The sequence below is a fragment of the Rhipicephalus microplus genome, chromosome X (assembly GCF_043290135.1).
Source record: "Rhipicephalus microplus isolate Deutch F79 chromosome X, USDA_Rmic, whole genome shotgun sequence".
NCBI classification, from domain to species: Eukaryota; Metazoa; Arthropoda; class Arachnida; order Ixodida; family Ixodidae; genus Rhipicephalus; species Rhipicephalus microplus.
The window spans coordinates 206633394-206661118 of NC_134710.1; the positions used below are offsets into that span (position 1 = coordinate 206633394).

General features: G+C 41.3%; 1 protein-coding gene across 1 annotated transcript in view; it reads right to left on the reverse strand.

Annotated features, from left to right (window-relative positions):
- Positions 1 to 27725, reverse strand: part of Rgl (Ral guanine nucleotide dissociation stimulator-like) — a 174299-nt gene that overhangs the window by 33387 nt on the left and 113187 nt on the right. Inside the window, exons 9-12 of the mRNA XM_037435915.2 lie at positions 18708 to 18952; positions 14175 to 14231; positions 7604 to 7703; positions 353 to 541 (exon numbers count right to left, since the gene is read on the reverse strand). Of these exons, the coding sequence (XP_037291812.2) occupies positions 353 to 541; positions 7604 to 7703; positions 14175 to 14231; positions 18708 to 18952 (591 nt within the window). The remainder of the gene's footprint in view (positions 1 to 352; positions 542 to 7603; positions 7704 to 14174; positions 14232 to 18707; positions 18953 to 27725) is intronic.

Genomic DNA, 27725 nt, shown 5'->3' on the forward strand with positions numbered 1-27725 from the left:
ATTTCAGCAGCACAGCTATGGCAAGTATGTGTGCCATAGGCACGCATTATTTGACAGAAGAAATTCAGGAGCTCTTACCTAATTATGACTCAAAAAAATATATTAATATCTCAGCAACTTAGAATTAATGAGTAATAAATTATTTTATAAAAAAATTCATTGCTTGTATGAATGCAACTTTTATTTTGATGGGACGATCCCCGATAAAATTCTTTACATGTACTTAACAGAATTCTTTGGCACTGCTAACAGATAACTATTGCATGATCTGCGGGAAAAAACCCCGCATTGAAGTGTGCAGCAGTGCTAAAAAACCCCAGAGACATTATAACAGACATTTTTTATAGCATACCAATATGCTCTTGTAGAGAGTGGTGCCTTGGTTCATGCCAGATGAACTGTCCTGTCCTGCAGCCAACGTAGGATCCAGGCTGACTCTGATGACCTTTAAGTCTGGGTCATGTGGTGGTGTGGGTGGTGGGCATGCACTCATCATGCTCTGCAGATTTCCAGTGCTTTGCCATGGGCGCTGGTGGGTCCACTGCAATCACATTTAATGTAGTGAACTGTTTTGGCTTTGAAGCCACTGGTGACATGCAAAAATACATGAGAAATGTTTCTACCACGTAAACACACATACACACACACATATGCAAAAAAACTGCGAGTAGCATATTTTAAAAAAGGTTATTTAAAAAAATATCAGGTAGATTTTGCTAGAGTCAGTGGTGGGGGCCATGCTGTGACATGTAATGCATAATTAGTCTCCAATTAATAAAAATTTCATTAACTTTGAAGTTAATATGCTCATTGTAACTGAAGTATAGAATACAGCTTTTTTAAAAGCCATACTACCAGCTTTTTGGCACAGAAAAAAGTGATTACCCGCAGAACTACAGCACAATGAATTTATTCGCCTTAGAGCATGTGAAACAAAAGCCAGATGCCAAAGTGCCCATGTGGCCCCTCAAGGCAATGTTGCCACTTACATAGCTGAGCAGCAAGCCGGCACCAAATGTTGGCGCTAAAAAATCTGCACGATACTGATGGCGCTGTCGAGAGCCAATTACCGCAGTTCAATTATGTAAGCAGCAATGTAACCTCAAGGTGGGCTGTCATGTGTGCACTTTAGCAGCCAGTTTTGGTTTGCATTCTCAAAGAACATACTTATCGTGTTGCAGTTCTGTGAACGTGAAAAAAATTCTTTGGTCCTGGAGGACCCCGATCAGACGCCCCTTAAAGGGGTCTGCTACAGTTGCTAGCTGTGCCCATGCGGTACTAGAAGACCATGGCCCTCCACCTTTTCATATGCCTCCTGGTCTGTTGAGAGCTGGACTGAGAGCTCGGAGCTTTTAAGGGCCCTCTCCCTGTCCTGTTCTGTGCCAGGCACTGCCAGAGCATGTGTGCAAGTGAACAATTATCCACCCCACAACTGGGCATCCTGGGTTTATGCCTTCAGCTAAGTGACTGAACATGTTATGAGGCATGAAAAAAAACCTGCCTGCAGCATTGAAGGCCAACTGCAATGAAATTTTATACTCTGGCGAAAACGGCCCTTATACTCTGGCAAAAACGGCCCTAAAAAATGGTAAGTTACGATAACGACAGTGGAAAATTTTGCAGTCGCCTATTCAATTTACAATTGGTGCTCTAATTGCCAGAAAGCAGACTACGTGGAGCTTTAGTGGTGCGCCCAGGCAAACCGGACAGAACCAGATATGACAATTACTACATAATGTCGCCGCGTCGCTCCTTGTGAGCAATCCTCCCTGCCACTGAATCGCTCTTTTCTGCGTTAAAACAGCGTGTTTGAAATGCGTCTGTGTGTTTGTGCTGCCTTGGCACCTCCTAAAGATAGTGCGTTCATGCTGCATTGAAGTCGATGGCAAGCTAAGTCAAGCAGAGTTTCTGAATACGGGGGTCAGACACTGCAAACCCACCATTGGGAAGCCCGGACTAGCATTCGATAAGAGGCATGTTCACACAGCTTTCTTAAACCCACCATTGGGAAGCCCGGACCAGCATTCGATAAGAGGCATGTTCACACAGCTTTCTTAAGTTAACATAGAAAAAACACACACACTAAGAGCCACATCTGCGATGCGCGTGCTTGAGGAGCACGGAGCAGACGATTTTTCTGTCCTTCATATCACCTCCAGTCAGCCGTAATGGCGTGTTTTTTCTAGTTTCGGTCTCAAAAACACCGTCATTTGCAAGCTTTTTTTTCTAAGGTAGGCGCTTGTACTTTGAAGGCGACATTTGGCAGGCAGTTCTACCTCTAGCTAGACAACCTATATATTGACTTTTTGCGGAGTGCCAAATTTCGTTGCAGTTGGCCTTTAAGAGAGCCGACAACTGCAGTCTAGTGAGCCTAGGATGCAAGAGGGGGTACCTCAGCCTTAACAGTAGGTAGTGAGAAGAAACTTTATGGAAAATGCCAAATGAATCCCCAAAACTTTCCACGAACCAGCCTCCAGACCCACCCAAACTGCCGCAGCATGCCATTTCTCGCACACAGTTATGGGCAAGTTCATATACGTTTGGAACTGTTGGATGAGCCCTCAGCCCATGTGGGCCGGGAACCAGGTAATAGTGTGAAAGCCTACTACACCCCTTGACCTGAGAATAGCAGCAGCCTCTCTGGAGCTCACTCCTGCGGCAAAGGCCCAGCCAGCAGCCCTGGAGTCAGTAAATATCTCTAGACGCAAAAGGTCCTTCACTGCCAAAGCTATCGCTACCTGCTCTACTACAGAGTGAATATTCAGTTTCTTTTATATATAAAAGACTGACAAGGTTTTTATGTAAAAAAAAAAGCTTACTTTAGTATTTCAGTTATGATGAGCCCACTAGGTATATTAGAAGCTTTTAGCTTCTACATATACTTTTTACGTTAACCTGTTACCAGATGAGATCTGCACATGTGCGGGCCTTTACAAAATGTAAATTTGCTTTCACACACCGTACCTAAACTACTCGCCAGACACATTTCGTGTTTGTGGCCATAGCTCACGAATTCACCTTCGTTCGTGGCTACTTGCAATATCTGTTTTGGAGACTCCAGCCACTGAGTAAAAAAGAAGCAGATGTGCAAGTGCCAATTATGACTGCATTGTTTGATGCAAATAACTGACACTAGAGTGACCTAGAATATCGAAGTCGTAAACATGAGAAGCTTAAAGACCCTGAGAGGACAAATAAGTGATGCCGTCTAGCGGGGCTGAAATGTACCAGGCAAGCACAAAATTGTTTCTGTAGAAAAGTGATGCATTTTACTTATGATGTAAATGCCTTGCATCAGCATAATTACAAATAAGTTGCCTCTTTAATCTGTTTTTCCCTGAAGAATTGCCAGCGTATCTATGTGCTTCACTGCAAAGGACGTTTAAAGATGATAGTTTTCAGTTTGTAGGTGCTGTGTTACTTATGGCGCCATTCGGCAGTAATGTGAAGAAATGAAACTTTTTTAGAGCGAAGAGTCACTGGTTGGTAGAAGCACCGCGTTGTTTCAGCGAAACATAGGAAACGCCCACTTTTTTTTTTCATAGTGTCGCATTGTCAGAAGAGCGTAATAAGCACTGCGGCCTTTAAAACTATGTTATCTATGCATTTTAGAAATAAAGAAACACACTACCTAATACTTATATATCGCTATTTACCTCAAATATGTGTAATATTTGCTTCTTGATTGACAATGTTCACAAGTATGAACGAAGCCAGCAGATAAAAATTGCTGGGCCTAAACTTTCACCGGGTGGCCGAATCGTGCAACAGACAGACCAACAGAAAAACAGACAGACATAAATTTCTGGTTGAAGTATCCCAACAAGGACTATTGTCTTTAAAACACTATGCGAAAACAAACGTGTCGTTTATTGTGGTTGCACAAAGCGCCATGAGGTGTTGGCACCATCGTTTGGTAACCCTGGTAACCCAGCATTCTTAGACATCTTTTTGCATATACAGCCGAGCCCACATATAACGGCCCCACTTAAAACCAACTTTCGCTTAAAACGAACAATATCCGTGTGACCGTGAAAATATACATTGTTTCAATGACACAAAATCGCACTTACAATGAATGTCTCCAAGTGCCGCCGATCGGTTACAGCGAACGAAGTCTGTGCTCTGCAGACTATCCGGGAAACCCCTTTAGACCACAGATGAGGCATCGGCGAGGTGCCCATAGATTCTTATAGTTAAACGCTGACCCTGCTTCTGTGCCCCTCTAGTTGCCGCTCTCTCCGACCGCTGTTTGTTACGCACCCTTCCGTCCTTTGTCCCCCCCGCTACTCTGAGCACCCTGCATCGTCAGACGCGGCCCGTGTTTTCAGACTGCCACCCATCTTTCAAAGACCGGTCGGCCATCTCCCCTGTTTTTGATCGCTAGAACTGTCACTGACGTCGCCAGCCTGGAGTGACCAGACCATTTGCTAACATCGTCTTTATCCGATCGTCTGTGTCTCATCTTATCGTACCGTTCTAGAGCACACACGTAGGCTACACCACCCACTCGGATAATTTGCGATTGTTTTCATGCTAAGGACCTGTTCTCGCTCATTTCGCACTCGACTCAGTATGTCCTCTGCACGTGCGCAGAAGTGTACAAACAGCTGTTAATTTGCGCACAACGAATCGGGAAATATCGAAGTCGGTGAAGCCACGCAAACCCGCCGGCGCAGCAAAACAATTCTTTGACCACGGCCGCTGATTCTTTGAACACCACCGCGCGCGCCGATCTAGTTGGCCGTGCTTAGACCTCTGCATGCGCAGGCACTTCTTCAATTTTTTCTACGTGCGAGTTGCGGGTTTGGTGGAGCTTTCAAGCAAGCCGCCCGACCTGCCTCCTTCTTGCGTGTTTTGGTTTTCAAGGTCACCTTCCCGCGGTATCCTGCCCTCTCTTCACTTTTCCTTGCCCTTCTCTCGCAAATTGGCTCTCCTCTCTTGACACAACTCCTTCGCCTATCTCCGCAGCTCCGTGACACCAGCCACACTGACTCGAATTCAGAAGTATTGTTTTCTGACTAGAAACGAGCCCAGAGCTGTACCACACGTTCTGGCATGTGTGTTACGTGTGCGCGTCTTGCTCGCTCTCGGTGTGTGTGGTCAGGATGGCAAACGGAAGGCCTTGCATGCTTTTTTTCTGCCACTCAACAAAACGTTGAAAGTGTGCCCGCTTGGCTTGGGTGTAATCCGCATGTTAGGTGCCGCGTTGTGGAGCGCTTGCTCATAGCTGTTGACCACCTGGCAGCCAACTTGCGGCTTCGGGGGTCCCGGTATTCAGCTGTGGAGATTTTGAATATTTCGTGGGCGGCGGTGACGGCTACATGGTCACGAAAATGTTTTCGCGAGGTCGACTTCATTGACGCTGGGGCCGATGCCGAGCCTGAAGCTTCCGAACAAGACCACTCCAGCAGCGATTTGTGGCAGAGTGGGTGGAACATCTGTTGCGATGGTTTAATTACGGCTGATGATGATGCCGAAAACGCGGAACCGTGCACGGATTAGGGCATTGTGAATTCAAAACGCGGCAAGAGCGATTTGGAGGAATCGAATTGCGAGAACGACAAAACTTTGGAACCAGTGCCTCATGCAGCTTATGCCATGGGCCTCGGTTAAGATAAGCACGCTGCGTTTAAAAGAAACTTGAGACCGCCCTTATCGCTCTTCAAAACACGTGCATCACAAACTATTATGGGTAGAAAACTTTGTTTTCACTCGCAACTTTTTTAAAAGCTGTATTTCATTTACTACGAACTTCGTCATACAGTGAACGGATGCCGCGTCAGGCTCAGGTTCGTTATAAGTGGTTCGTTATAAGGCTCAGGTTCGTTAAAACTATGCTTAAAAAATTTTTGGGGGGTGGGAGGGGCACATTTTTATTAGAAGTGGGACTGGGCAGGCAGTCCCCACTCAGAAGCAACAATATGCATCACCTGATGGCTGCCACCAATGACAACATGCCTCCATCGTTTGGTGTTTTACTTCAGAATAATGATTTTTACCTATTAATGCCTTCATAGAAGCACCTAGCATATGTACAAGTGACATCAATAAAAAAAGATGAAATAACTTGCAAACTGCTAAATAGCCTCGCCGCAGTGGTCTAGTGGCTAAGGTACTTGGCTGCTGACCCGCAGGTCGCGAGTTCGAATCCCGGCTGCGGCGGCTGCATTTCCGATGGAGGCGGAAATGTTGTAGGCTCGTGTACTCAGATTTAGATGCACGTTAAAGAACCCCAGGTGGTCGAAATTTTCGGAGCCCTCCACTACGGCGTCTCTCATAATCATATGGTGGTTTTGGGACGTTAAACCCCACATATCAATCAAACTGCTAAATATCGTGACTAAAAAAAGCAAATGTTTTTACTTTTGCGTTTCACATACAAATATCAGTTGGGCCAGCTGAAGCTTGGTGCAAAGGCCGTCCTCACAGAATATCTGTAGGCTATCAATATTTTATAGCTGTGTAAGAAGCTATTTAAATGTATGCAAATATATATGACCTTCAGTCACAGTGTCTTCACATGAAGATGCAACACATCTTTTAACACTGTAATTAATGACTATAATAAAATATACCTAAAGCATAGCTTTGATGTCTTAATATAAAGGTGGCTAACCAAAAGCAATTGCTGATACTACTACTTTGCTACAAAGAGCAATACAGAACAATGTAATGAATATGTGCAGTATCTAGTTTTTTGGGAAGCTTTACAAGTAGTAGCGCTATATTAGTGCAGTTAATCTGAGTTATTTCTTGAATTAAAAAGCTGTCAACTGAATAATGAAGGCCACTTGACATCGTAAACGAGACTAACCGCTGAATGGCTGCAGATGGCGCAGGGCAACACAAAACTTTGTTGCTCTCAAAACTTGACGTTGAGGTGCTGTCATCTTTAAACTCAAAGCTCAAGTCCTTGTTACTCAATTAAGGCACAGTTGCAAAATAGTTTTAACTAAGTGGCCCACATGATGCCGTCTCCACCAGAGTGACAAGCGAAACTGGATGTGTCCCTCTGAGGAATTTAACAAGAGAAGCAAAACCGAAACTGCAAGAAACTAGCTGAAAAGGCCAGGTCCACACATTATACATGCAGCAGCACAGTGCAAATGAGTACTGGTAGAATAAATCTTTTCTGACTCCTAACAACAGCTATTTAGCGAATAGCTGGCATAAATTTTGGGCAATTACTACTGCTCAACACTGTCAGATTGCAAAGCTCACACTACATAATTTAATATTTCAATGGCAAGGGTTTTCCATATTACAGAACTTCGATGTAAATGGAGCATAATCATGAGCGACACGCATTCCACTCATATGCATCAGCCATGCCCACTTTTCCAGCCACACATGCACATTGCTTCACAAAGGTCCATCAGAAATCATTATGTTGCCCCAGTGGGAAAATTCAAACTGATTCTGAGAATGCAGTGCTTGGATTAACCACCAAGAGATGCTAGGTGCAAAAGAAACAAATAAAACATGCCAAAATCAGCAATTAAAAGCATCAATTACAAATGATCGATTTAAACAGGTGTGGCAATGAAAGAGTTAAGAACACTCGGCCACAATGTGCGACTGAAGGGAATAAAAAGCTTACTCCATTTCGTCGTAAGCTTTCGTGAGAGCCGCCACTCTGTGGCTGGCTGCTAGTGCTGGTAAGTGATGCAGTGTCCCCATCAACAGTGTTGCCCGAAGAACTGCACAGTGAAGAAATAACGCCGTAATGTTGATAACCAAGAAATGCTCATCAGCAAGTTATACAAGAGCTCTCAGTACTAAAACTTGAGACTATAAAAAAAATGAATTATCAGTTCATCAGTGTTTAAAAAAGCTGCACAGAAGTATAGTAACAGTAGTTGCTACATTTATCAAGTAGCATACTGTACACCCAAGAGCAAAACATTATATAAAGCTTTGGCTCCACAATAAATGCAAATTTCTACTTTATTATATTAGTGTGTAACACTTCTAATGCAGTGGATGACTAAAGGCTGCATTACCAACTACAGGCTGTACCATTTATTTGGAGGTTATGTTCTCAGACAAAGTGACAATATAGGTTTCTAGAACACTTTGCATTACTCAGATTTTTGCTGTTGGGTGTACTTGATAAACTTATTGAGTAGAGTTTACTAGAAGTATTGTAGTGCAATTTCTTTTCCATTCTTGTTTCTTATATGGGTTTAATTTAAGCAAATTCTGTCAGCTTCCTTGTCTTTCACTTGAACTATTTTCTGGCATACATTTAAAGCACAATGCATAGAGTAGTTTCGAGCTTTCCTATGTTAGTTTATTTGTGTGTAACTATTTCAACCTTCGTGTCCATCCCTAGCTGTTATCACTGAACTACAGCTGTACTAGAAATGAAAGATATGACAAAAAAAAAGGTCCAACTTGGCACTCTACATTCTTTTCACAGAACATCACAAATAGCTCTTTCATACATATAGCTACTGGATGCTCAAAACGAAAATAAAGATATAGAATGAACAACTATGGAACAGCTTGAGAGTTTCCCAGTCTCTCAGAAACAAATTCGCTTTGTGATGCAAAAAGTGAGTCGCGGGCAGAAATGTGAATTATAAGATCTACATATGATTACTGCACTGCATTTTGGAAAAGAATGTACTGTAAACTTATTCTGGAATCTAGGCATTTTCACAATAGCTGCCTGGTTAGGTTGCATGGGGCCTTGCAATAGTTTTTCAATTAGCTATAGAAAGAATTCACTAATGGATGTTTTTGTGTCATGAATTGAGTGCTGCAAAAATTTTTAGAATCCATCCAGTTTGAACGGTGTTACAAAGATTTGTTGCACACTGCGATTGCTTTCTCTTTTTTGTCGTCCCAACGAAAGTGCTGAAAGCAATATAAGGAGGGATAGCACAAGGGAAGAAAGCATGTTTCATGCATTTTGTGACCTTGAGCACATTTTCGCTCTTTTTTTTAACGTGCCACTTTTTTGTGTGATCATGCGCGCATGCAGAAATATGTTGCGGCCTTATGCGGTGGCCCCAGGAACTCCCAAGCACGCCATGCTCAAATCAGCTGATGGCATGATACTTGGGCCTGTGATGCAAGATTTTTTAGTATACACTCAAACCTTAATATAACGAACCCAGATATAATGAAATATTAGTTACAATGAAATATACTGTCTTGCAATAGATATAGTATTAGGAATAAACCTTTATAATGAATTTTTGGATATAAACTTATTTTCATGTAAGATGCAACTTCGTTATACTAATGAGGTGTGAGTGTGTAGCATTTGTTTAGAGAACAGAGAGCGATATTTAGCTGACTTTAAGAAGTTATTGTAAATTCCAGGCCATGTGCTGCGCTATAATATTTGGCTCGGGTGCTCTTAGGGCCTCGACTACCGATCGGCAGCATTTTCTGACCCTGCTCAAAAATGTTGCATGGCCCCTAAAATTTATATAGCATAGACTTCTTGACTTGAAACTCACTTACCATATCATATCCTACATTGGAACCACCTTGGTTCCTTCCTTAGATGAAACAACAGAAGCCACAGTTTTGTTTCTCTTTGTGGTGCGTTGTTGGGCTTAATGCAACATGGCTGCAGCAGCCCGTGCTCGGTCACTGCTGAACAAATTCTATCATGGTGGGTTCATGGGTGCATTTTGTCACTAAATTATGCCTCATCTTTAAAAGAGCAAGCAAGCCTCTATCACTTGAGCTTTGAGTGGTTCAGTTTTGGATTAGCATCGACAGAAAGCAGGAAAAGGTTTCGGAACACAAATATTTAGATGTGATATAAATGACAGGGGCATATTTTAATCAGGTAGCAAGATTTTTTTTCCTTTCGTTTCTGTTTTTACAAATGCCAGAGAAAAGGAAGGAGGTAGAGTTTGTGATCTGGCTATAAGGAACTGGTCATAAACATAAACAGCCAGAACTTAATGCTGATTGAATATTGACGAAAATGAATAAAAACACAGCATTTTTTTTTGTTCAATCATCCAGTTATGTATGCCTCAAGACATGCATTCCAAGTAATGAAAGAGAGACTGACACCTGACAGGAGTAGAAAACCTCCAGGTGGAATCTAGGTAAACACCACAACCTTATTGCACTACAATATTATGAAACAGCTTCATATTTATCTTGTCTATGTAGCGTTTCTAAAAACTTCTTAGCCTCACAATATTCCTCAATGCAGGCTATACATGAGTTATGATCGATGAATTTTAAATGCGAAACATTTATTAGTATACTTAAGGCACTTTGAAGCACCACAAGTGATCTAACCAGGAATTACGAGCACAGATATATTTCCTATACAGACAAGCCTTTAAATTTCTACGTCTCTCCTGGGCTTATTGGTAGGACTGTGCAAACTTTGGGTGCAAAGCGAATTCGAATATTAAGTGTGAGTAAAAATCAAATAAAATATTTTTCTAATACTTCGAAGTTACAGTTGCAGGAAAAAAGACTGAAGAGGATTCCTAATCAAATTCTTATAAGATAGCAACATGAAAGTGTTTCCTTTGGCTTGGTTGATGAAGTGCTGGCAGTGCAGTGTTTCATAGTTGTCTTATCAAGCCAGAGGCAATGCAGAGACCAAATTAAATTTATGCACAACAGGCTCTGAAAGAATGGAAATCAGGTAAATGGACCTGTTGCTGAAATAAAACTGCCTCTGATATAATTGTTTTGTCCCTGCCTACTGCACTCCTGTTCATCTCTGAGTAAACGGAACTCCTATTGAATAAAACATACTTTTGCAGTTCTTTCAGGTTCTGTTTAACGAGAGTCTACTGTATATGATTTGGTGCAACCAAAGTGTTGCCAGCAACACTTTACGCGTGAAAGAGAAACATGCTATTTTCTCAGCCTCTCCTCCCCTTTCAACTTCTGTGGAAGCCCGAATGATGTGGAAGCCCGAATGATGTGGAAGACAAGAGTGAGCTCCTTTCAAGTCCACAGTTTGAAACTTGCCTAGTGGACGTCAGTATATAAGAACATCTGTAATTTTCAATGCTATTGGCCTTTGGCATTCAATTGTTCAGATTTTCTGCCCTAACTTTAGGTCCAAAACATCATTAATTGAGCCCCCACTTTTGCCACATCTATCATCTCCATGTTGGAAACATCGTTTTCTTGTGTCAATACAACTGCAACGGTAGCGAAATGAAAGGTAGCTTTGCTGCAGTACAAAAATGTGAAGAGGTGAAGCATACTGAAAATCTTAAGGGGACATTTTTAAGAGGAGATGCTACTCGAAGACACTTTTTCTTTAATATTCACCCCAGAGGAATGAAACTTGAGCTGTTGATGGAACTTTTTATAAACATTTAATTAGTTTTCTTGCAAGTTACACACTTTTAGCTCTGCAACATGACAAAATGAAAACCTGAACCCTTTTGCCCCCCCTCTTTTCATCCCTAAAATTCTGTAATTTTCTACCATTCATAGTTCATAATGCTTCAAATAAAGTCTAGAATGCAAATAACTAACTAGAAAGCACATCCAAAATATGTAGTATGCAAGAAAAATAATAGACGCAAAAAGTCCATATTTCACCTGCCCTAGTAAAGGTATACATACAATTTTTTTATTCTAGAATAAAATGTTGAAATTTAAACTAAATAATTGCATTTGTCATACTTTGGAAAAAATTTGGGCAAAATTTCATGCAGATCCGAGCACTAGAAATGCCCGAAAAAGGAGGAGCACATTGGAAGAAATGGCAAAATTTGTGTTTTGAAAAAAAAAAAAGAGTTTTAAAGTTAAAATTTAGTTTTTATTTATGAAAGATATTATTAAATCAGATAAAATTTGCACACCAAAAAGAACAATCCTTCTCGTAGTGGCCACTGCGACTAAAAAACGCTAGCACCATGAGCTTGTCCCTCTCGGCGTTTTTGAGCCGACTCCTCACAGACATTTCGCTCACAGACAGGGCCATGAAACGCTTGCCAAACTTCCGCTTCATCTGGCAGAGCCTTGTGCCAACTGCAAGCTAGGAAGAAGTTCGACAGGACTGTGAAATCCCAACTAAGTCCAGTGTCATGCCATTTTGCAGTCATGTTTGTGCCACATACCGTCGTACGTAATGGCAATGTCGTCCCTGCTAAGTACTCTCACTGCGAGCTCTTTCGACCTCTCAAGATTGGTGCTGACGTCATCCATTGCCATATCACGAACTTTCCGGCTGACCGTGGTGAATGACTTTGATGCATTGGCTTTTGCAAGCCCACAACTGCCGCAAATCGGACTAGCTGCTCGTAGCCTATTCTTAGAGAGCGCGCCGCACAACGGCTTTCACTTGCGAGCAATGCCTTTTTTCATTTATAACGGAGATAATTACATGAGAAAAGCATTGTTCAGCAGCGCTGCTCGACAAGACATGGACCCTGCAAATAGGTTTCACAGCACATACAGGCGCGCAGCTGCCAATGGCGGTCCCCGCTTTGTACCATGTAATAAGCCAGTCGCGGCGCTCGAAAAACGCACAGAATAGTGATTCTTTTTATTATTTCTTGCGCTGCATCAGCGAGACAAACTGTTGTTATTTGAAAAGTGAGGATCACCTCTTTGACTGATGCGATCAACAATGGCTAGCGGTGGCGCATTATCGGCGGCAAGGTGCTCGAAGAATGCACACTTTCGACCTTTTAACAGGCACCTTGTGCTCTTTAGATAAAATTTTAAAACATTTCCAGTAAAGTCTCGACCTGTAATATTTTTTTCATAACAGTAGAGGTACTAATCTTGCCAAAACAGGCGAAAATAAAAAATCGGTAATTTTGAAAAAAATCTCGTTTTTCGACCCGCATCTCCCCTTAATCTGATGAATTTATCTTAAAAAAAACTGCCAGGCCTGCGCAGAACATGCAGCACTGTCACAGCAAAAGCTGGAAAAGTGGCCTTTTAGATCTATTCATTAACACTCTTTGGGTAGCTGCTACAAGCACACTTGCAGGATACCCACTATGCCATAAATCGTGTGGTAGACAGGCATTCACTATGCCATCTTTCGTCATTCTTCGAAGGAGCGTGGCAATGCTACACACTTGCAAGAAACTTTGTGCGATTTTCCGTGCTGTGGCTAACGATGACGAAGTATCATGCCAGAAGCTTTTGTAATCCCAACAATCCCCTACAGTGGTTATGGGCCACAATCAAAGTCTGAACAAGATCAAGCTTTTGTAAAGAGTTGGAGCATTCGACGACCCACCCATTGCACAATTCACATGGTGCAACAATTGGTTATTCCTTTGTTGTTCTAAAACGTTTTATTATTCATATTAACATGATTCCTTTCTCATCATCAAGCCTGCCTAAGGCCAGTTTGCAAATGAGTCCCAACCATCGGCGTGGCTCAGCGGTAGAACACTGGGCTGGCACGTGGGGGCCCGTGTTCGAGTTCCATTGTGTCCTTAGCGTTTTTTTACTTATTGAGTTTTTTGTTGCTTATTTCATGCGCTAGTGGTTAAGGACACCAGCAGTCGTGGCAGATAACTACGGCGGACGCGACCCGTGTTGTGATCTCATAACAGCTTTCACTGTAAAAATTCCGACTGGCAAATCCTGAAAGGCAGCTTTGCCACAATATGAGAATGTAATGAGGTGAAACATAAAAAAAAATTTGAAAGGATTACTTTTTATCGGACGTTGAGTGAAATTGATTTCGGAAAGTTGGAATAGATTCAAATAGTAAAATTCCAGTGCAAATCAAATCGAATAGCGAACACTCTTGAAAAGATATTGAAAATTTCAAATATTTGCACACTCCTACTTATTTGACTCTTTTAAAACAACTGTGGTTTTCACGGGACCACAAACGATTCTAGCTTGCTAATAGCAATAAGCAAAATATATATAGTTGTCGAGACTATAGACAATATTTGCACAGGCTTAAATAAAAAAGGTGCCTCCATTGAAAACCTGATAATGTATTTTTAGGTTGTGTGACATGTTTCTCTCCTCAAACTTAATCTAAACACTTTTGTTTTCTTCATTTCATGCAATAAATACTGACTAAATGAATGAAAACAGAAAAGTTGCACTGTAATAAATGGCTGTAACCTATGGTGAGCTAAAGCATGCAAATGCTTGTATAAAAAGTATTGTTTACTTTTTCTTATTGTAGCTGGTACTATAGTGGATTTCAGATGACTTGGATGCATATTACTTGCCTCAAAGGGCTTCTCTTGGGACTGCTGGCTGGCTCCACTTTACAGGACAGTCGGTAACTGTACAGGACATAGAAAAGCAAACATCTTTAACAGATTCTGTACGAATTTTAACTTTTAGTTTTAATAAAAACTGATCCAATGTCTTTAGGTCGATTCGGCCTCTTCTTCAGAGGGTGACTGCCTGGCAAGACACCAGAGATAGCACATTTTATGCAGTTGTGTCGACTCCAACTCTTGCAACTGTAGCTGTCTTTGCATTGTCTCCACCATGTTTTAAAGGCCAGCATAAATAAGCTTGGTAGCATCCCCATTGACCAGGCATCATTTGTATGTGCCACAATTCCAAGTATAGTCTTTGTGCGTGACTAACATTGATGTCAATGGCCTAGGTGGCATCAAAAACAATGCGATAGTCAAAATTCTCACTGTGTTCTGTGCAAGCATTTCATTCTGTGTTGAAACTGCATACTTCGCTCCTCTGCTGACGTAGTCTTTCCAGAAAGTCTTTTGTCTCGCCAATGTAAATGGCACGACAATCGGTACAGGTCACCCAAAACACAAACCTCAGGAGTCTTTCTTTTGGCAGTCTGTCATTTGGTCGTGCCACAAAGACAGCAATGGTGAAAAAAACGATCATGTAAAGGACACAACTGCTTGAGAAAGGCTATCCGTGGTGCTGGACAATCACCTGCTGAAAAAGAAACCAATTCGCCTGGAAATGTGTCAGTTTTCATTAAAACCAAAAACTGAACTTGAATGGAAAGCCTTTTTTTTTTTAGAATATAGGAAATGAAACTGCACACAGGCACCTCATACTTTCCGAAAATGGCCACAGCTTTGAAGTAAGGGTCAACATGCTTATGAGCACAGGTGAGAGCATCAATAATAACTGCTGGGGTTTTACATACCTGAACAACAACATGATTATAAGAAAAGCCATGGTAAAGGTTGATTGATATGTGGGGTTTAACGTCCCAAATTCACCACATGATTATGAGAGACACCGTAGTGGAGGGCTCCAGAAATTTCTACCACCTGGTGTTTTTTAACATGCACCCAAATCTGGGCACACCGGCGTCAAGCGTTTTTTCCTCCATCGAAAATGCAGCCGCCGCAGCCGGGACTCGATCCTGCGACCTGCAGGTCAGCAGCCAAGCTTAGCTACTAGACCACCACGGCGGAGCTCGTGGTGAAGAGCTCCAGATATTTCGATCAGCTGGGTTATTTATGATACACCTAATTTTGAATACACTGGTGGGCCTCTTGCATTTCATCTTCACCAAAATGTGATTGATGCGGTCAGGATTTGACCCTGCAACCTTTGGGTCAGCAGTTGGGCACCATAACCATAGGGGAGTGGATTTAAATAAGCTGTGCTCTGTCTCATTGGCTAATGTGGTCACAATGTAACATGAATGGCGTCATCTTATACACAAAACACATATTGTATGGAAATTAAGGTAACAACAAGGACAACTCAGTGAAAGTGAACACTGGCAAAAGTAGGGCAACACATGCACGGCAGCATTTACAACAATAAATTTCTTTTTTCTGCAATTTGAGCCAGAGTTAATTTATCATAGAAATTAAACTATAATACACAGTAAGGCTGGCCGAAAACCATGTCAAAGCACTGACATTACAATTTTAAATTTTTTAACATATTTTAACATGAAAGCATTTCATACTGGGGTTCACCAACACTTCTGCCACAGATGTGATGTCTGTGAAATGTGAACGAACAGATGACAATGAAAAACCAGAAAAAAAAGTTTCATTAATTGGGATGATCTAGGAGTCAAACCTATGACTTCTCGTCTTGTGATTATAAAAGTCGAGTGCTTTACCCACTGCGCTATTGAACCTCATGCATAAGCTCAAGTAGCACAGTGATTGAATGGCACAAGGAGTGTTCCACACTCGCCACCATGGCTACTAGTGGCGCTGACTGACACTCCCATATTTAAATGCACATATATGCCATTAAGTGGACAGGAGAATGGCTGCTGCTGTAGCTCAGTTGGTGGAGCATCAAACACGTTATTAATTAAAAGGTCGTAAGCTCAGTCCCTGCCAGCGACAAGTAATCTTGTGATCCACTTTTCTTTCTTCACATTTATATCATAATTACTACTAATATACTTCTCTTGGCATAATTATTGGTTAGTTTTCATTAATAGTTGCTATTTGTAGGCACTTAAAAGAACCAACTTTAAGTTGAAATTTTAGATTGCAGCAACATGTGCACTAACAACCCAATTTATGTGGGCAAGTAAACCCGGATATGTCAAACCTGAAGGGAATCACGTCGCACTTCTATATATAGGTAATAGGTTGTATAAGATACTTTATGAAAAATATTTTTAGGGGATTTTACAGCTTTTTTGATAAACACAATTTTTTATATGCTAGTTCAATAGCTGTAGCAGTTTGCAGTATAACTATGCTAGCCCCTCTACTCAGGAATACAATGCTAAAATGAAAACATTAGGACAACCGTATTATGGCACTTTTACAAATGAGACACAACGAAGAAAAAAACATGTGCCATAAAATATCGCTAGAATTCAGTTTTAACCAAAAAGTGTCAGCACAAGCAAATCTACAGAGCAGCCATTGGCAAGCAGTAGTAATTCTACGTGCAGTTCAATGCGCAGAACCTGGTAAACTGAAGTGTCAACCTGTATGACAGGTTTCAAGAACAATCATTGAGCCAATGTGGCCAAAATACAAGAAAAAAAAAAGACCTGAAATTTGTGCAACCAGCAATTCAGCATGCTGCACAGACATTGAAGTGTCTTCTGCCAGTAAGAAAATACTGTATATACTCGCGTAATGAATGCACTTTTTCTCCGAAAAATCGAAGCAAAGTTGGAAGTGTGTTTATTATGTGGGGCAAATTTTAGGAATACTTTTTCCGTATGAGAAAATAATGTGGTAATGCAAAAAAAAAAAGTTATGTCACTTCACCTTTCTCAATTGACATATGCGTACAATGTTTGTAAACAGCTTCTTTGTTGCACATAACTCATCTTTGGTGGTTGATGGTGATATCTTCTCTGCAAGCTGTCCCCGCATTGCACACGCACTTCATTAAAGCATTTCGCAGCTTTTTCTTGCAATCTCTTAATCGCAACGGTAATATCTGTGTAATCTCGAGGGGCGTCCAAAAGTGTGCGCTACGACACTTTGCCAACTCCGTGGCAGGCTCACACGACGACTGCACGCCGCCTTTGACATTGCAGCAAGCGACCACAAAAGCATGAAAACAAGCAGTCGATAAAAATATTAATGACAAATTACAGCTGCCGCCTCACTGTCTACATGAGAAATGACTGTAGAAAAGCTAACCTATATCTTGCGTTCCTTAAAGTATGTGCGGAGAACAAGCATACGAAAAGCAAATCGCAATGGAAGCGAGAATCGGGGGTGCTGCCATGTTACGGAAATCATCACGCTCTTTTCCGACAAGCAATTTTTTTTGTTTTCGAGAAACCCACGAAGCAATGACAACGAATGGCCCTTCGCAACAGCCACACAAGAGCAAATTCTGTCCTCATAACTAAAAAATCGCGTGCCTGTGGTTTCGTATTTGCAGGAAGCGACCATTGGTTGGCACAGGCATTTTCGTGACCTTCACTCACTGTGTGCTTGTCAGCTGCAATGTCTCTGCGCTCGCACTGTTCATGAACCACACTGTGGTGCATGAATAATGAAAAAATACAGGAGATGGCCCACGCACAAATAGAAAAACAAAACAATACCGCACGGGGCAGTGCGCAAAAGGGGGAGCGAGCCAAAATGCCTGAGGGAAACGAAACAGATATAACGAGCAAGGAGGTATGTGAAACCAGCTGTCAGTATGTGAAACGGCAGCGGAAAAATGTAAGGGGTGCGTTTATTACATGAGAAAAAAAAATTAAAATTTTTGAAAACTGAAGTTGGGGGTGCGTTTATTATGTAAGTGCGTTCATTACGCGAGTAAATACGGATATAACATGATTAATATTTAGCAGGATGTGAAATATATGCTACCAAGACCCTGTCACCTGGGAACACTAAAGTTAATCACAAATCAGGTGCAACTCAAGGGGGTAATAATTTCAATGTTCTTTCTCGCAAGAACGTCGGCCAGGAACAGTATGAATTAAGAATATCTCACTGTGGTTCAAATGGACTTTTCATAAGTGCTGGTACAACACACTAAAAATGCTATGTTATGAATGATGGGAATACGACCAGCCCTATTGTGGTGTTTTGGTTTCGAATTCATGGTTGCTAGATTCAGCTTCATGTAAAGCATTTTTGCCCTCAGGGGGCGCTACCCTGTGTATAAATGCACGGCATTGTACATAATAGAGGAGTTCCTGCTTGGCTACCGGCTGCTGCGTACCTCGTGTTGGCCGGCGCTTCAGCGCCATGCCCTGTGTTCTCCGTGCGGCGCGTATGCCTCACGATACTACACCTATGAAGTACGTATGAAAGATCATATGCCGCATAAATTGCTATGAAGATGCCCAAGAAAATGCTCACCTCTGTTCATCTGAAAGCATGGGCAGTGTTTCAAACCAAGCCACAAATGCAGGATCTGGCTGGAGGCTATAGCAGTTAGCAGCACTCTGTAGAAGCTTTATCTGTGCCAGGACACGAAATTCACGACGACGCTTGTCGAAATTGAGCAGACCTCCGGGGAGCTCATCCGGGAGAGCGGCATCTAGCATGGTCAAGTCCGTCAAAAAGATGCCCAGGTAAGGTACTGTACCCTGCATTGTGCCAGGCTGCAAGAAAACATAACTAAACATCATGAGAGGGAATGGCACTGCAGAAAAATGTTTACAAACCAAAAGTGAATAAAGACTATTTAAAGTGCCACGTTTGTTTTCTTGATTGATTGATATGTGTGGTTCAACGTCCCAAAACCACCATATGATTATGAGAGACGCCGTAGTGGAGGGCTCCGGAAATTTAGACCACTTGGGGTTCTTTAACGTGCACCCAAATCTGAGCACACGGGCCTCCTTCATTTCCGCCTCCATCGGAAATGCAGCCGCCGCAGCCGGGATTCGAATCTGCGACCTGCGGGTCAGCAGCCGAGTACCTTAGCCACTAGACCACCGCGGCGGGGCACGTTTGTTTTCTCATTTCGCTTCAACTTCACAGCAAAGCATGGAAAATATATGTACACTTGGCAAAAAGTGCCCAGTAAAGTGTGAAATAAAAAAAAATGCCAGGCCTGCGTGGAACGCACAGCACAGTCACAGCGAAAGCAGGAAGAGCGGCATTTCAGAGCCTTTTCTAAACAGTCTTTGGGTAACTACCACAAGCACACTTACTCGGCACCTGCTACGTCATTAATAATCATAATTTATGGGTAGTAGACTGGCATTCTCTATGTGGTATCTGCTAAACACTTTCAAGGAAGTTTTTGCGAATTGTTCATGCAGTGGTTGACGACGATGAAGAATTATGCCTGAAGTGGGTATGCGCCACAGCTAATAAGTGATCAAGAACAAGCTGTTGTAATGGGTTGGAGTACTGGACGACCCACTCGTTACACTATTCGCATTGTGTAATCGCTGGTTGTTCCTTTTCTGTTCTAAAATGCTTTATTACTCATATTAGTAATATTCCTTTCCCAACATCAAGCCTGCCTAGCGCAAGTTTGAGAACAAATCCTAATCACCGGTGTGGCTCAGTGATAGAAAATTGGGCTGGCACGCAGCGGTTCGAACTTAGCTGTGTCCTCGGTGTTTTTATTTACCCATTTTTTTCTTATTTCGTGCGATAGTGGTTACGGACACCGGTGGCAGCGGACAACTACGGCGCCGCGCGTGACCAGAGTTTCGATCTCATATCAGCTTTCGCTGTAAAAGCAATGATGAAATTCTTGTAGTATTAAGGACAAGGACAGAACTGCAGACACAGACTTCGATACAGATTTCGAGAGCACGACAATGTGCACAGATCCATGCAAGCACACTTAGGCTTGCATCGTTGAGACTGTGGGTGCAAACTGAAGTTCCATAAAACCAAGACCGTCGCTAGACACAATAGCCAGACGATGTGTAAAATCATTGAGGCATCCAAGATGTACATTCACTGCGAGAACACTGCATCAGTACGGCTTATTTGGGATTGACACAGAAAGAAATATATCTAAATTCATCGACATTAGAGTGTGGCTTGCATAAAGCATTATTTACGTAAAGGACCAGTTACATAAAAATACAAAAGGAAGCACGTGTGGCACTATGAATCCCCCCTTTTTTTATTAAATATATGAAAGGTTTTAATGTTCCAGGGACTACATCAGTATTTGTAGTGCTGTATCCATGACAAAATATATATATATATATATATATATATATATAATAAGGGAAAGAAGTGTAAAAGAAAAGTGGATGAAAAAATAACCAGCCGTGAGCAGGAATCGAACCTACGACCTTCGAATAACGCGTTCGAGCATCGAACACGTTATTCCATCCATCCATAAGGCTCACGTAGCCTTCAAAATTTCACAATTTCAGTTTCCTGCCTGCTGTCTTTTTCTACTTCGTTTATCAGTTAAACTTCCTCCTCCAAAATCAGACACTTTTGCCCAGAGCCTAATAGAAACATTTGGCATTGGTAAAATAAAACCCATTGATTCGAAGTCACTGGAACTGAAAAAAAATCTCCAAATTAAGAGGGTTTTCGAATAACGAAACAAAAAGTAGGAATCAAGAAACTTGGAATTATTCAAAGTAATCAAGGCTGGTCGTTTGCTGTGCCAGCTAGTTTGCGGCTTTAAGAGTTATGTTTTTCAGCAATGCCTGGCCCCAATTTTGGCCCAAACACCGGAAAATGGTGGGCCTCGATGCTGCCACCGGGGGAAGGAAAAAAAAAACATGTCATGATTAAGTGAAATGCGCGCTTGCGAAAAACAAGACATTTTCAGTGTAACACAGCAGCGACACGTGGGCAGCATGTTGCCTGCTCCTTGCTCTGCATCAACCCATCATGATGCGACCATTCGCGCACTCTTCCTGTTAAAATAAAGAACTTAATAATGGCCAGCGGGAAGAAATTTGTGATGCGTTTTGGCTGGAAAATATAAGGCAGGAACTCCACCATCAGTGCAAGTGCATAAATTGCTGGAGCAACCACCAATTGGAGCTTCGCAGACATCATGAACTCTGCCAAACTATCCTTTATCAATTTCTTTTTATTCCCAGAAAGGATGGTTAAATCATGACGCGCTGACGTTGAGAGAAGCATGCAATATGCTGTCCGTGTGTCACCACTGCGTTGCAGAAAAGAACATCTTGTTTTCTGCAGGAACACATTTCAGCTGACCATGAGACCGTTTTTGAAGTGCAAAGCATTTCTTTGCATACTGCAGCCACTTCGAGCGTGGATCTGTCTGTCTGTCTGTCGGTCTGTCTAGCCATATGTATCTGAGTGGTCTTGTGATCACCCCCTTTCCTTGGGTTAGACCAAAATTAGTATGGGAGGTTAAGATGGTTTGACAAACATGACTCGCTGGTCATGACATGAGTAATGTCACAAATTTATCGTGCACATTGTCAAATGCTTTCCGCCAGACAGTCGCACATACCCACAGGTATGTGCGACAGGTCATTGACACTTTATATTTACTAAGAAACAGCAAGAACACACCTAGGTCATTTCAACACTTGAGCGTTAAGAAAAAGCTGACATCAGCACTATTAACCTGACGAATGAAAAGAATAAAAGTCAGGGTCTCCGCAGGAATTTAACTGTAGCGGGGCAATCAAGCATTCTACCACAGAGCCAAGCCAGGTCTCAGAATTACTTTTCAAATAAACCTAATGTTTGTGCAACGTCAATGGTGGTTGTAGTGCTGGCTATGCAATTTTTTAAGCAATACATATGTACTCCTATGATACAGCCATCACGTCGGGTTAACGTGAATTGTAGTTAGGTGCTATCAACTGAAGTTCATTTACGTAGCAGTGTCCAGGGCTACCAACCGCTGACGCTGCCATGAAATTCGTCAGTGCATTTCAAATAAACAGCGAATTCTTCGAGAGTAAACGTAGACCAGTAGGTGCTGCTACTGCCAACACGCTGCTTTGCGAAATAGATGCGCTGACTGCCTTGTGGCGGGTGCGCAATGCCCAACCTACCGCGAACGGGAACTCTGCGTCCGTGGAAAGCGCAAAGGGCTTTCGGCATTCCTCAAACTGTGCTGTGAAAGTACCGATTGTCCTGAATCTACAGTTTCATACACGCACGCGTCGAGACGTACTACTTCAGCCAGGGACCAAAGAACGAGCGCTCGTTTCGACAGCGGCAGCTCGCGTGATAGCTTTGCTGTAGACGTTGAAGGCAGTTCTAGCAGCACGCGCTACAGGCGCAGGCCATGACCAACTTTCGCAATTCTGTGCGATTTTCGATCTTCCGAGCATTCAGTGCAAGATGCTTTTCATTGTGCCCCAATTTGGTGCAAAAAAATGGTTTCCTAATAAATGCCAACTTTCCAAACTTTTGAACTTGTTTTTCTCATTTTCATTTTTTTTGCCAATTTCACATTTTCCGGTTAGCCTTTTAGACACTTATACTTACTGTATAATAATGAAACTTGGCACGCATATCCTTCAACACATGCAGAATGCAAATATCTACTTGAAATTGCAATGCCTATTAGTATTAGTTTTGAAAATATTAGGTTATTGTTTCAAGGAAGATTGAAAATAATTAGTCATTTAATACGATTTTTTCCCCTTGGTTCTAATATTTCTGTGAAATATCTGGATAGATATTTGCACTTTACATTCGACCAAGAGTCAAATAGGATCGGAGACAATGCTTCTACTGAAAGTTAAGTACATGAAAGAGTACCCGCAAAACATGCAACTTTTTGCTATTGTGCGTGGCGTAACTCAATAACTATAGAAGCTATATAAAAATCATTGCATATTTGAAATCTCCATAAAAAACTATACTAATAACAAAATTTTCAAGTGTCTATGACTAGAAATAAAAAAAAGTTTTTCGAGGAGCGTATCCCCTTAACCTCCTTGGTTACATGTTTAAGATTTCTTTGTAAAAAGCCTAGGGCTTTTCCAGCTCTGCTGAGAACACTGGCAATGTGTTCAGACCATCCCCCATCCTCAAAAACCGTGACACCTAAGTACTTGCATTTGTGTTTTTTCCTAATAACTTCATTGTTTAAGATGCACCGATTTGTAAACCTATTGACTCTTTTAGTGAAACTGACGTGAATGCATATATTAGCGTTTAGTACCATGTCATTATTTTTACACCATACATCCATGTGATTAAGGTCATCCTGAAGCTGGGTGGAATCCGTTTGGTCGGTCAGTTCAGTATACAACACACAGTTGTCAGCAAACATTCTAATATGACACTTAATTGTATCCGAAATATCATTAATAAACACAAGAAAGAGAAGTGGGCTGAGTACAGAACCCTGAGGTACCCTGATGTCATCGAAACTAAACATGAACATGATCCACCTAGAATAACCTTCTGTTTTCTTGAAGTTAAATAGTCCGCAATCTACCGGTACATGATTTGATGAATGTTCAAGTTCTGCAGTTTTTGAATCAGAATGAGTGTGATACCATATCGAAGGCCTTTCTGAAGTCCAAAAATAAACAATCAATCTGTCCTGGATTATCTAAACCTGATGCTATATCATGATAGAATTCAATTAATTGGGTTGTACATGAAAAACCCTGTCTAAATCCGTGTTGTTTAGGATTAAAAAATTTATAAAAGTCACATGATTCATTAAAGCAGAAAAAAGAATGTGTTCAAGTACTTCACAACAAATTGATGTCAGAAAAATCGGTCTATTATTTGATACATCTGATCTAGAACCACTTTTGAAAATGGGCACAACATTGGCTATTTTCCAGTCATCGAGAAGCTTGCCTTCACCGAGTGATTTTTTTGTAGATAACAAAGATAACAAGCTACTGCCTCAGAGCAGTGTTTTAAAACTCTCGGTGATTTGCCATCTGGGCCAGTTGCGTTACCTTCGTCAATGCGCTGTAACAACTTCATTATGCCATTGAATGAAAGATCTATTTCACCCATAGGCAAACATTGTTCTTTGTATTCGCAACAATTACTTGTGTAGGAGGGCGAAAAACTAATTTTAAAAAGTTTTTGAAAAGTGTGGCTTTATCTTTATCCTCAGTCACAATCTCACCACCGTAACATAGATTTGGTGGGGTAACCTTCTCACTACCGCATTGTCACATATACTTCTAAAACCTTTTCTTAAAAAAGTCAGCGGCCAAACTCTTAAAATACCTTTTCTTGGCTTCTTTCAGTTTAATTTTATAAAGTGATCTCAAATCTTCCATTTTAATAAAATTTTCAGGGGTTTCATTTTAGCAATATCGGGAAAAGGCCCTCTTGTGCTTTTTGTTAAGCTGAATAAAATGTTCATTAATCCAACATTTCTTTATTTTGCTTAGTTTATTGCTTGAGACACTCGGGACGTGGCACCAAATGAGCACTGTAATGCATTTCTTCAACACTTGCCATAGCTGCTCAACAGTTGCTTCGTCTGCACTGCATTCAAAAGACAGAACTCAAATCCTGCTGATATTTGCTCATAGTTTGCTTTACTATAAAAGAAGATTCTCCTAAATTCACATTTCTTTGCATTTACACGTGATCTTGTTAGCTTTGCAAAGACAGCATTGTCATCACTAATATAGGGAATAATGTGTGTCTCATTAATGACATCAGGGGTATTACAGAACAATAAATGCAAAATGTCACCTCGCGTAGGGCTTGAGACATACTGCATGAGGCAGAGCACGTCAGTCAACATTTTCAATTCACAATATGTCGCTGTATTAGATGTTCAAACACAGTTACCGTTATCCCACTTAGCATCCGGCAAATTAAAGTCACCAGCAAGAACGACACACTCTTTAGAAAACATGCAGGCAAGTTTTCTCAGCTGACGCATAAAATTCGGTTCAAAGACAGGAGGCCAATAGAAAGCGCCAACAATAAAACTAGAACAATGATATTGCACTATGCAGCACCAAACAAATTCAGTTTCATTGTTATCAATAAAGATTTCTTCGGACATCAAAGAATCTTTTACAAGAATGAAAACACCACCAACATGTGTCGACCGGTCTTTCCCATATGTTTGAAAATTGCAACGAAACATTTCATAGTTCGAAACTGCTTCGCCAAGCCCAAGATTCTGACCCAATGACTATGTCAGCGTTCACTAACTTGACAAGTCCATCCAGATCATCAGCTTTATTCTTAACATTGCGGCAATTCATCATCAGCAGGGCAATATTTTGGGCACCTTGGGGCTTTAGTCTCACTTTTTTGTTATCGCATCACGAACGTCTTACTTTTCCGACATCCTGCGCATTACTATCGCAAGTGCAAGTTCTACCGTCAATAATAAGCTTATCAAAAGACAGTTTCACTATGTGACCATTTGCTTTTTTTGATTTTGCATATTCCCATAAGTGCATTCTTTTTTCACGCACCTGCGTGGAATAGACGTCACTTATTGATAAGCCAGAATCCTTCAACTTGTGTGCATTTTTGTAGAGTTCAACTTTTTCTTTATAGTTGTAAAGCCGTAGTATGACCGGTCTGTTCTTCCACTTGAGAGTTAAGCAACTGTATACAACTGGTTATATAAAACATATGTGGCTATTTCATGTATGTCTGTGCATGCATTTGTTCATATCTTTAGTGTCACTTCGTAACGTTCCGCTCAATAAAAAAAATTACAACACAGTCACCTTCTGTGCATGTGCTTTGCATAACATCCCAAGGTACCTGGGATCTGCGGAATTTTTTTTTCCCTGAATTTATTTGCACTAGAAGTAGCAAGGCTGAGGTGCTTAAGCTGCCACTCATTAGCATCACTACGTTGCATTGCCTAGTGACTCTTAAGGGGCCATCATTTCTGCGAATTTGCAGCGAAATCAGGGTTGGGAATCGGCACATGACACCCAAAACTTTTGAATTAACTGAACTGATGTGCTGCCCACTGCTTCAAATTAACTGCTCAGACTTACATTGCAAGATAAGACTGCAGAAATATTTCTAATTAAGCAGGACTTCTAAATAATTGAGTTCAAATTATTGACGTTTTACTGTACTAGAAATGCCCCTGTGACCAGGTACTCTGTGTATTGTTATATACTGGTTTCGCATGTGCACTTTATACCCAATTGAGTATATCCGATTTTTTTGCTGAATTTAAATTAAAAGGAAATCTCCACATATCTTCTCAATGCTTGGGCAACATATCTTTTTGACATTAGGTGGTGAGCTTGAGTAACAGCCACCAATCTCCAAGGCTAGGGGTACTGCAAGAGCTCAGTTCAATAACAGGAGCAGGAAATCTGTCATTGCCAACGTTTGTTACATAATATTTTGGCAAAGACACAGATTATGCAGTGGTTGAAATTTTCGTCACTTGTGCCGTCGCATTCAAGTACAAACTATGCTGATTTGCAAAGCTCACTCTGGCTGCAAGTTAGAGGAAATACCTTAGTTGTCATAGAAACCATCATGAGTTGAGCAACTGAACAGGACACATGAGAAAGAACAGACAAGAACAGGCACACTTCATTGTGTTGTAGGCAAGAAGCCACGCCTGTTGGGCAGTAAAAAGCAATGACATATGTGACATTGGTTTGGACTTTTCAAGGCAATATGCGGACCCTTAAAGCTTTCTCTTATGGCACAAAACAAGTGCCACAAGGTGTCTGTAATCATATTTTGACAATGCACGATGACAAAACATTTGCCTTAACCCATCACTGGTCCATTTTTTTGCGAAATCACTCCCAAAAATGTGTACTGTTATATTGCTGAATTAATGTCTTCAGACAAATATACTTTAAAAAAAATGTGTCAAATTGTTTGGAGAGCTGTAAAGTGACAAAAAGGTGTTTTGTGTTGTTTCATGCACATGATTTTCTTATGAGTAACAGCAAGATAAATTCTAAAAAAATGTAAATGACAAAATATTTTATGTAGCAATAAATGCCTGTCCAGTTCATGGACATACAAAAATGCAAAAAAAGGTGTCAACTGGCAATGCAGAGACAAAAGCCACTTTTTATCCATTCAGCATTGTCTCGCCGTGCACGCTTTTGAGAGGTCGCTCGCTCACCAACATCTGTGTCCTAAATTAAAAGTAACAGCTCGTATTACAAGTCGACATTTACTGAATCAGTTTCCAATAAGCAAGTTGAGCGGTGATTCGGAGAATTGCCACTAAACTCCTTTTGCAGTTGACAAACTGGGGCCCCCTTTCATAACGCAAGCAAATTGTAAGGGTGAACCACTCAAGAGAATTGTGTAGTTGTTAGCGTGTCCGGAAAACAAAAACAAGTCCGGAACGTACAATATCTATTTGAGTTATTGCCAACCAAATGGAAGCAATTTTCAGTCAGCGCCTGCATGAAAGCAGGCATAATAGAGTACCGGGGAGCAATAAACAAAATAGCAACAAATCCGTCACCTTTTGAAGGACTAAGCCAGAAAGCCATC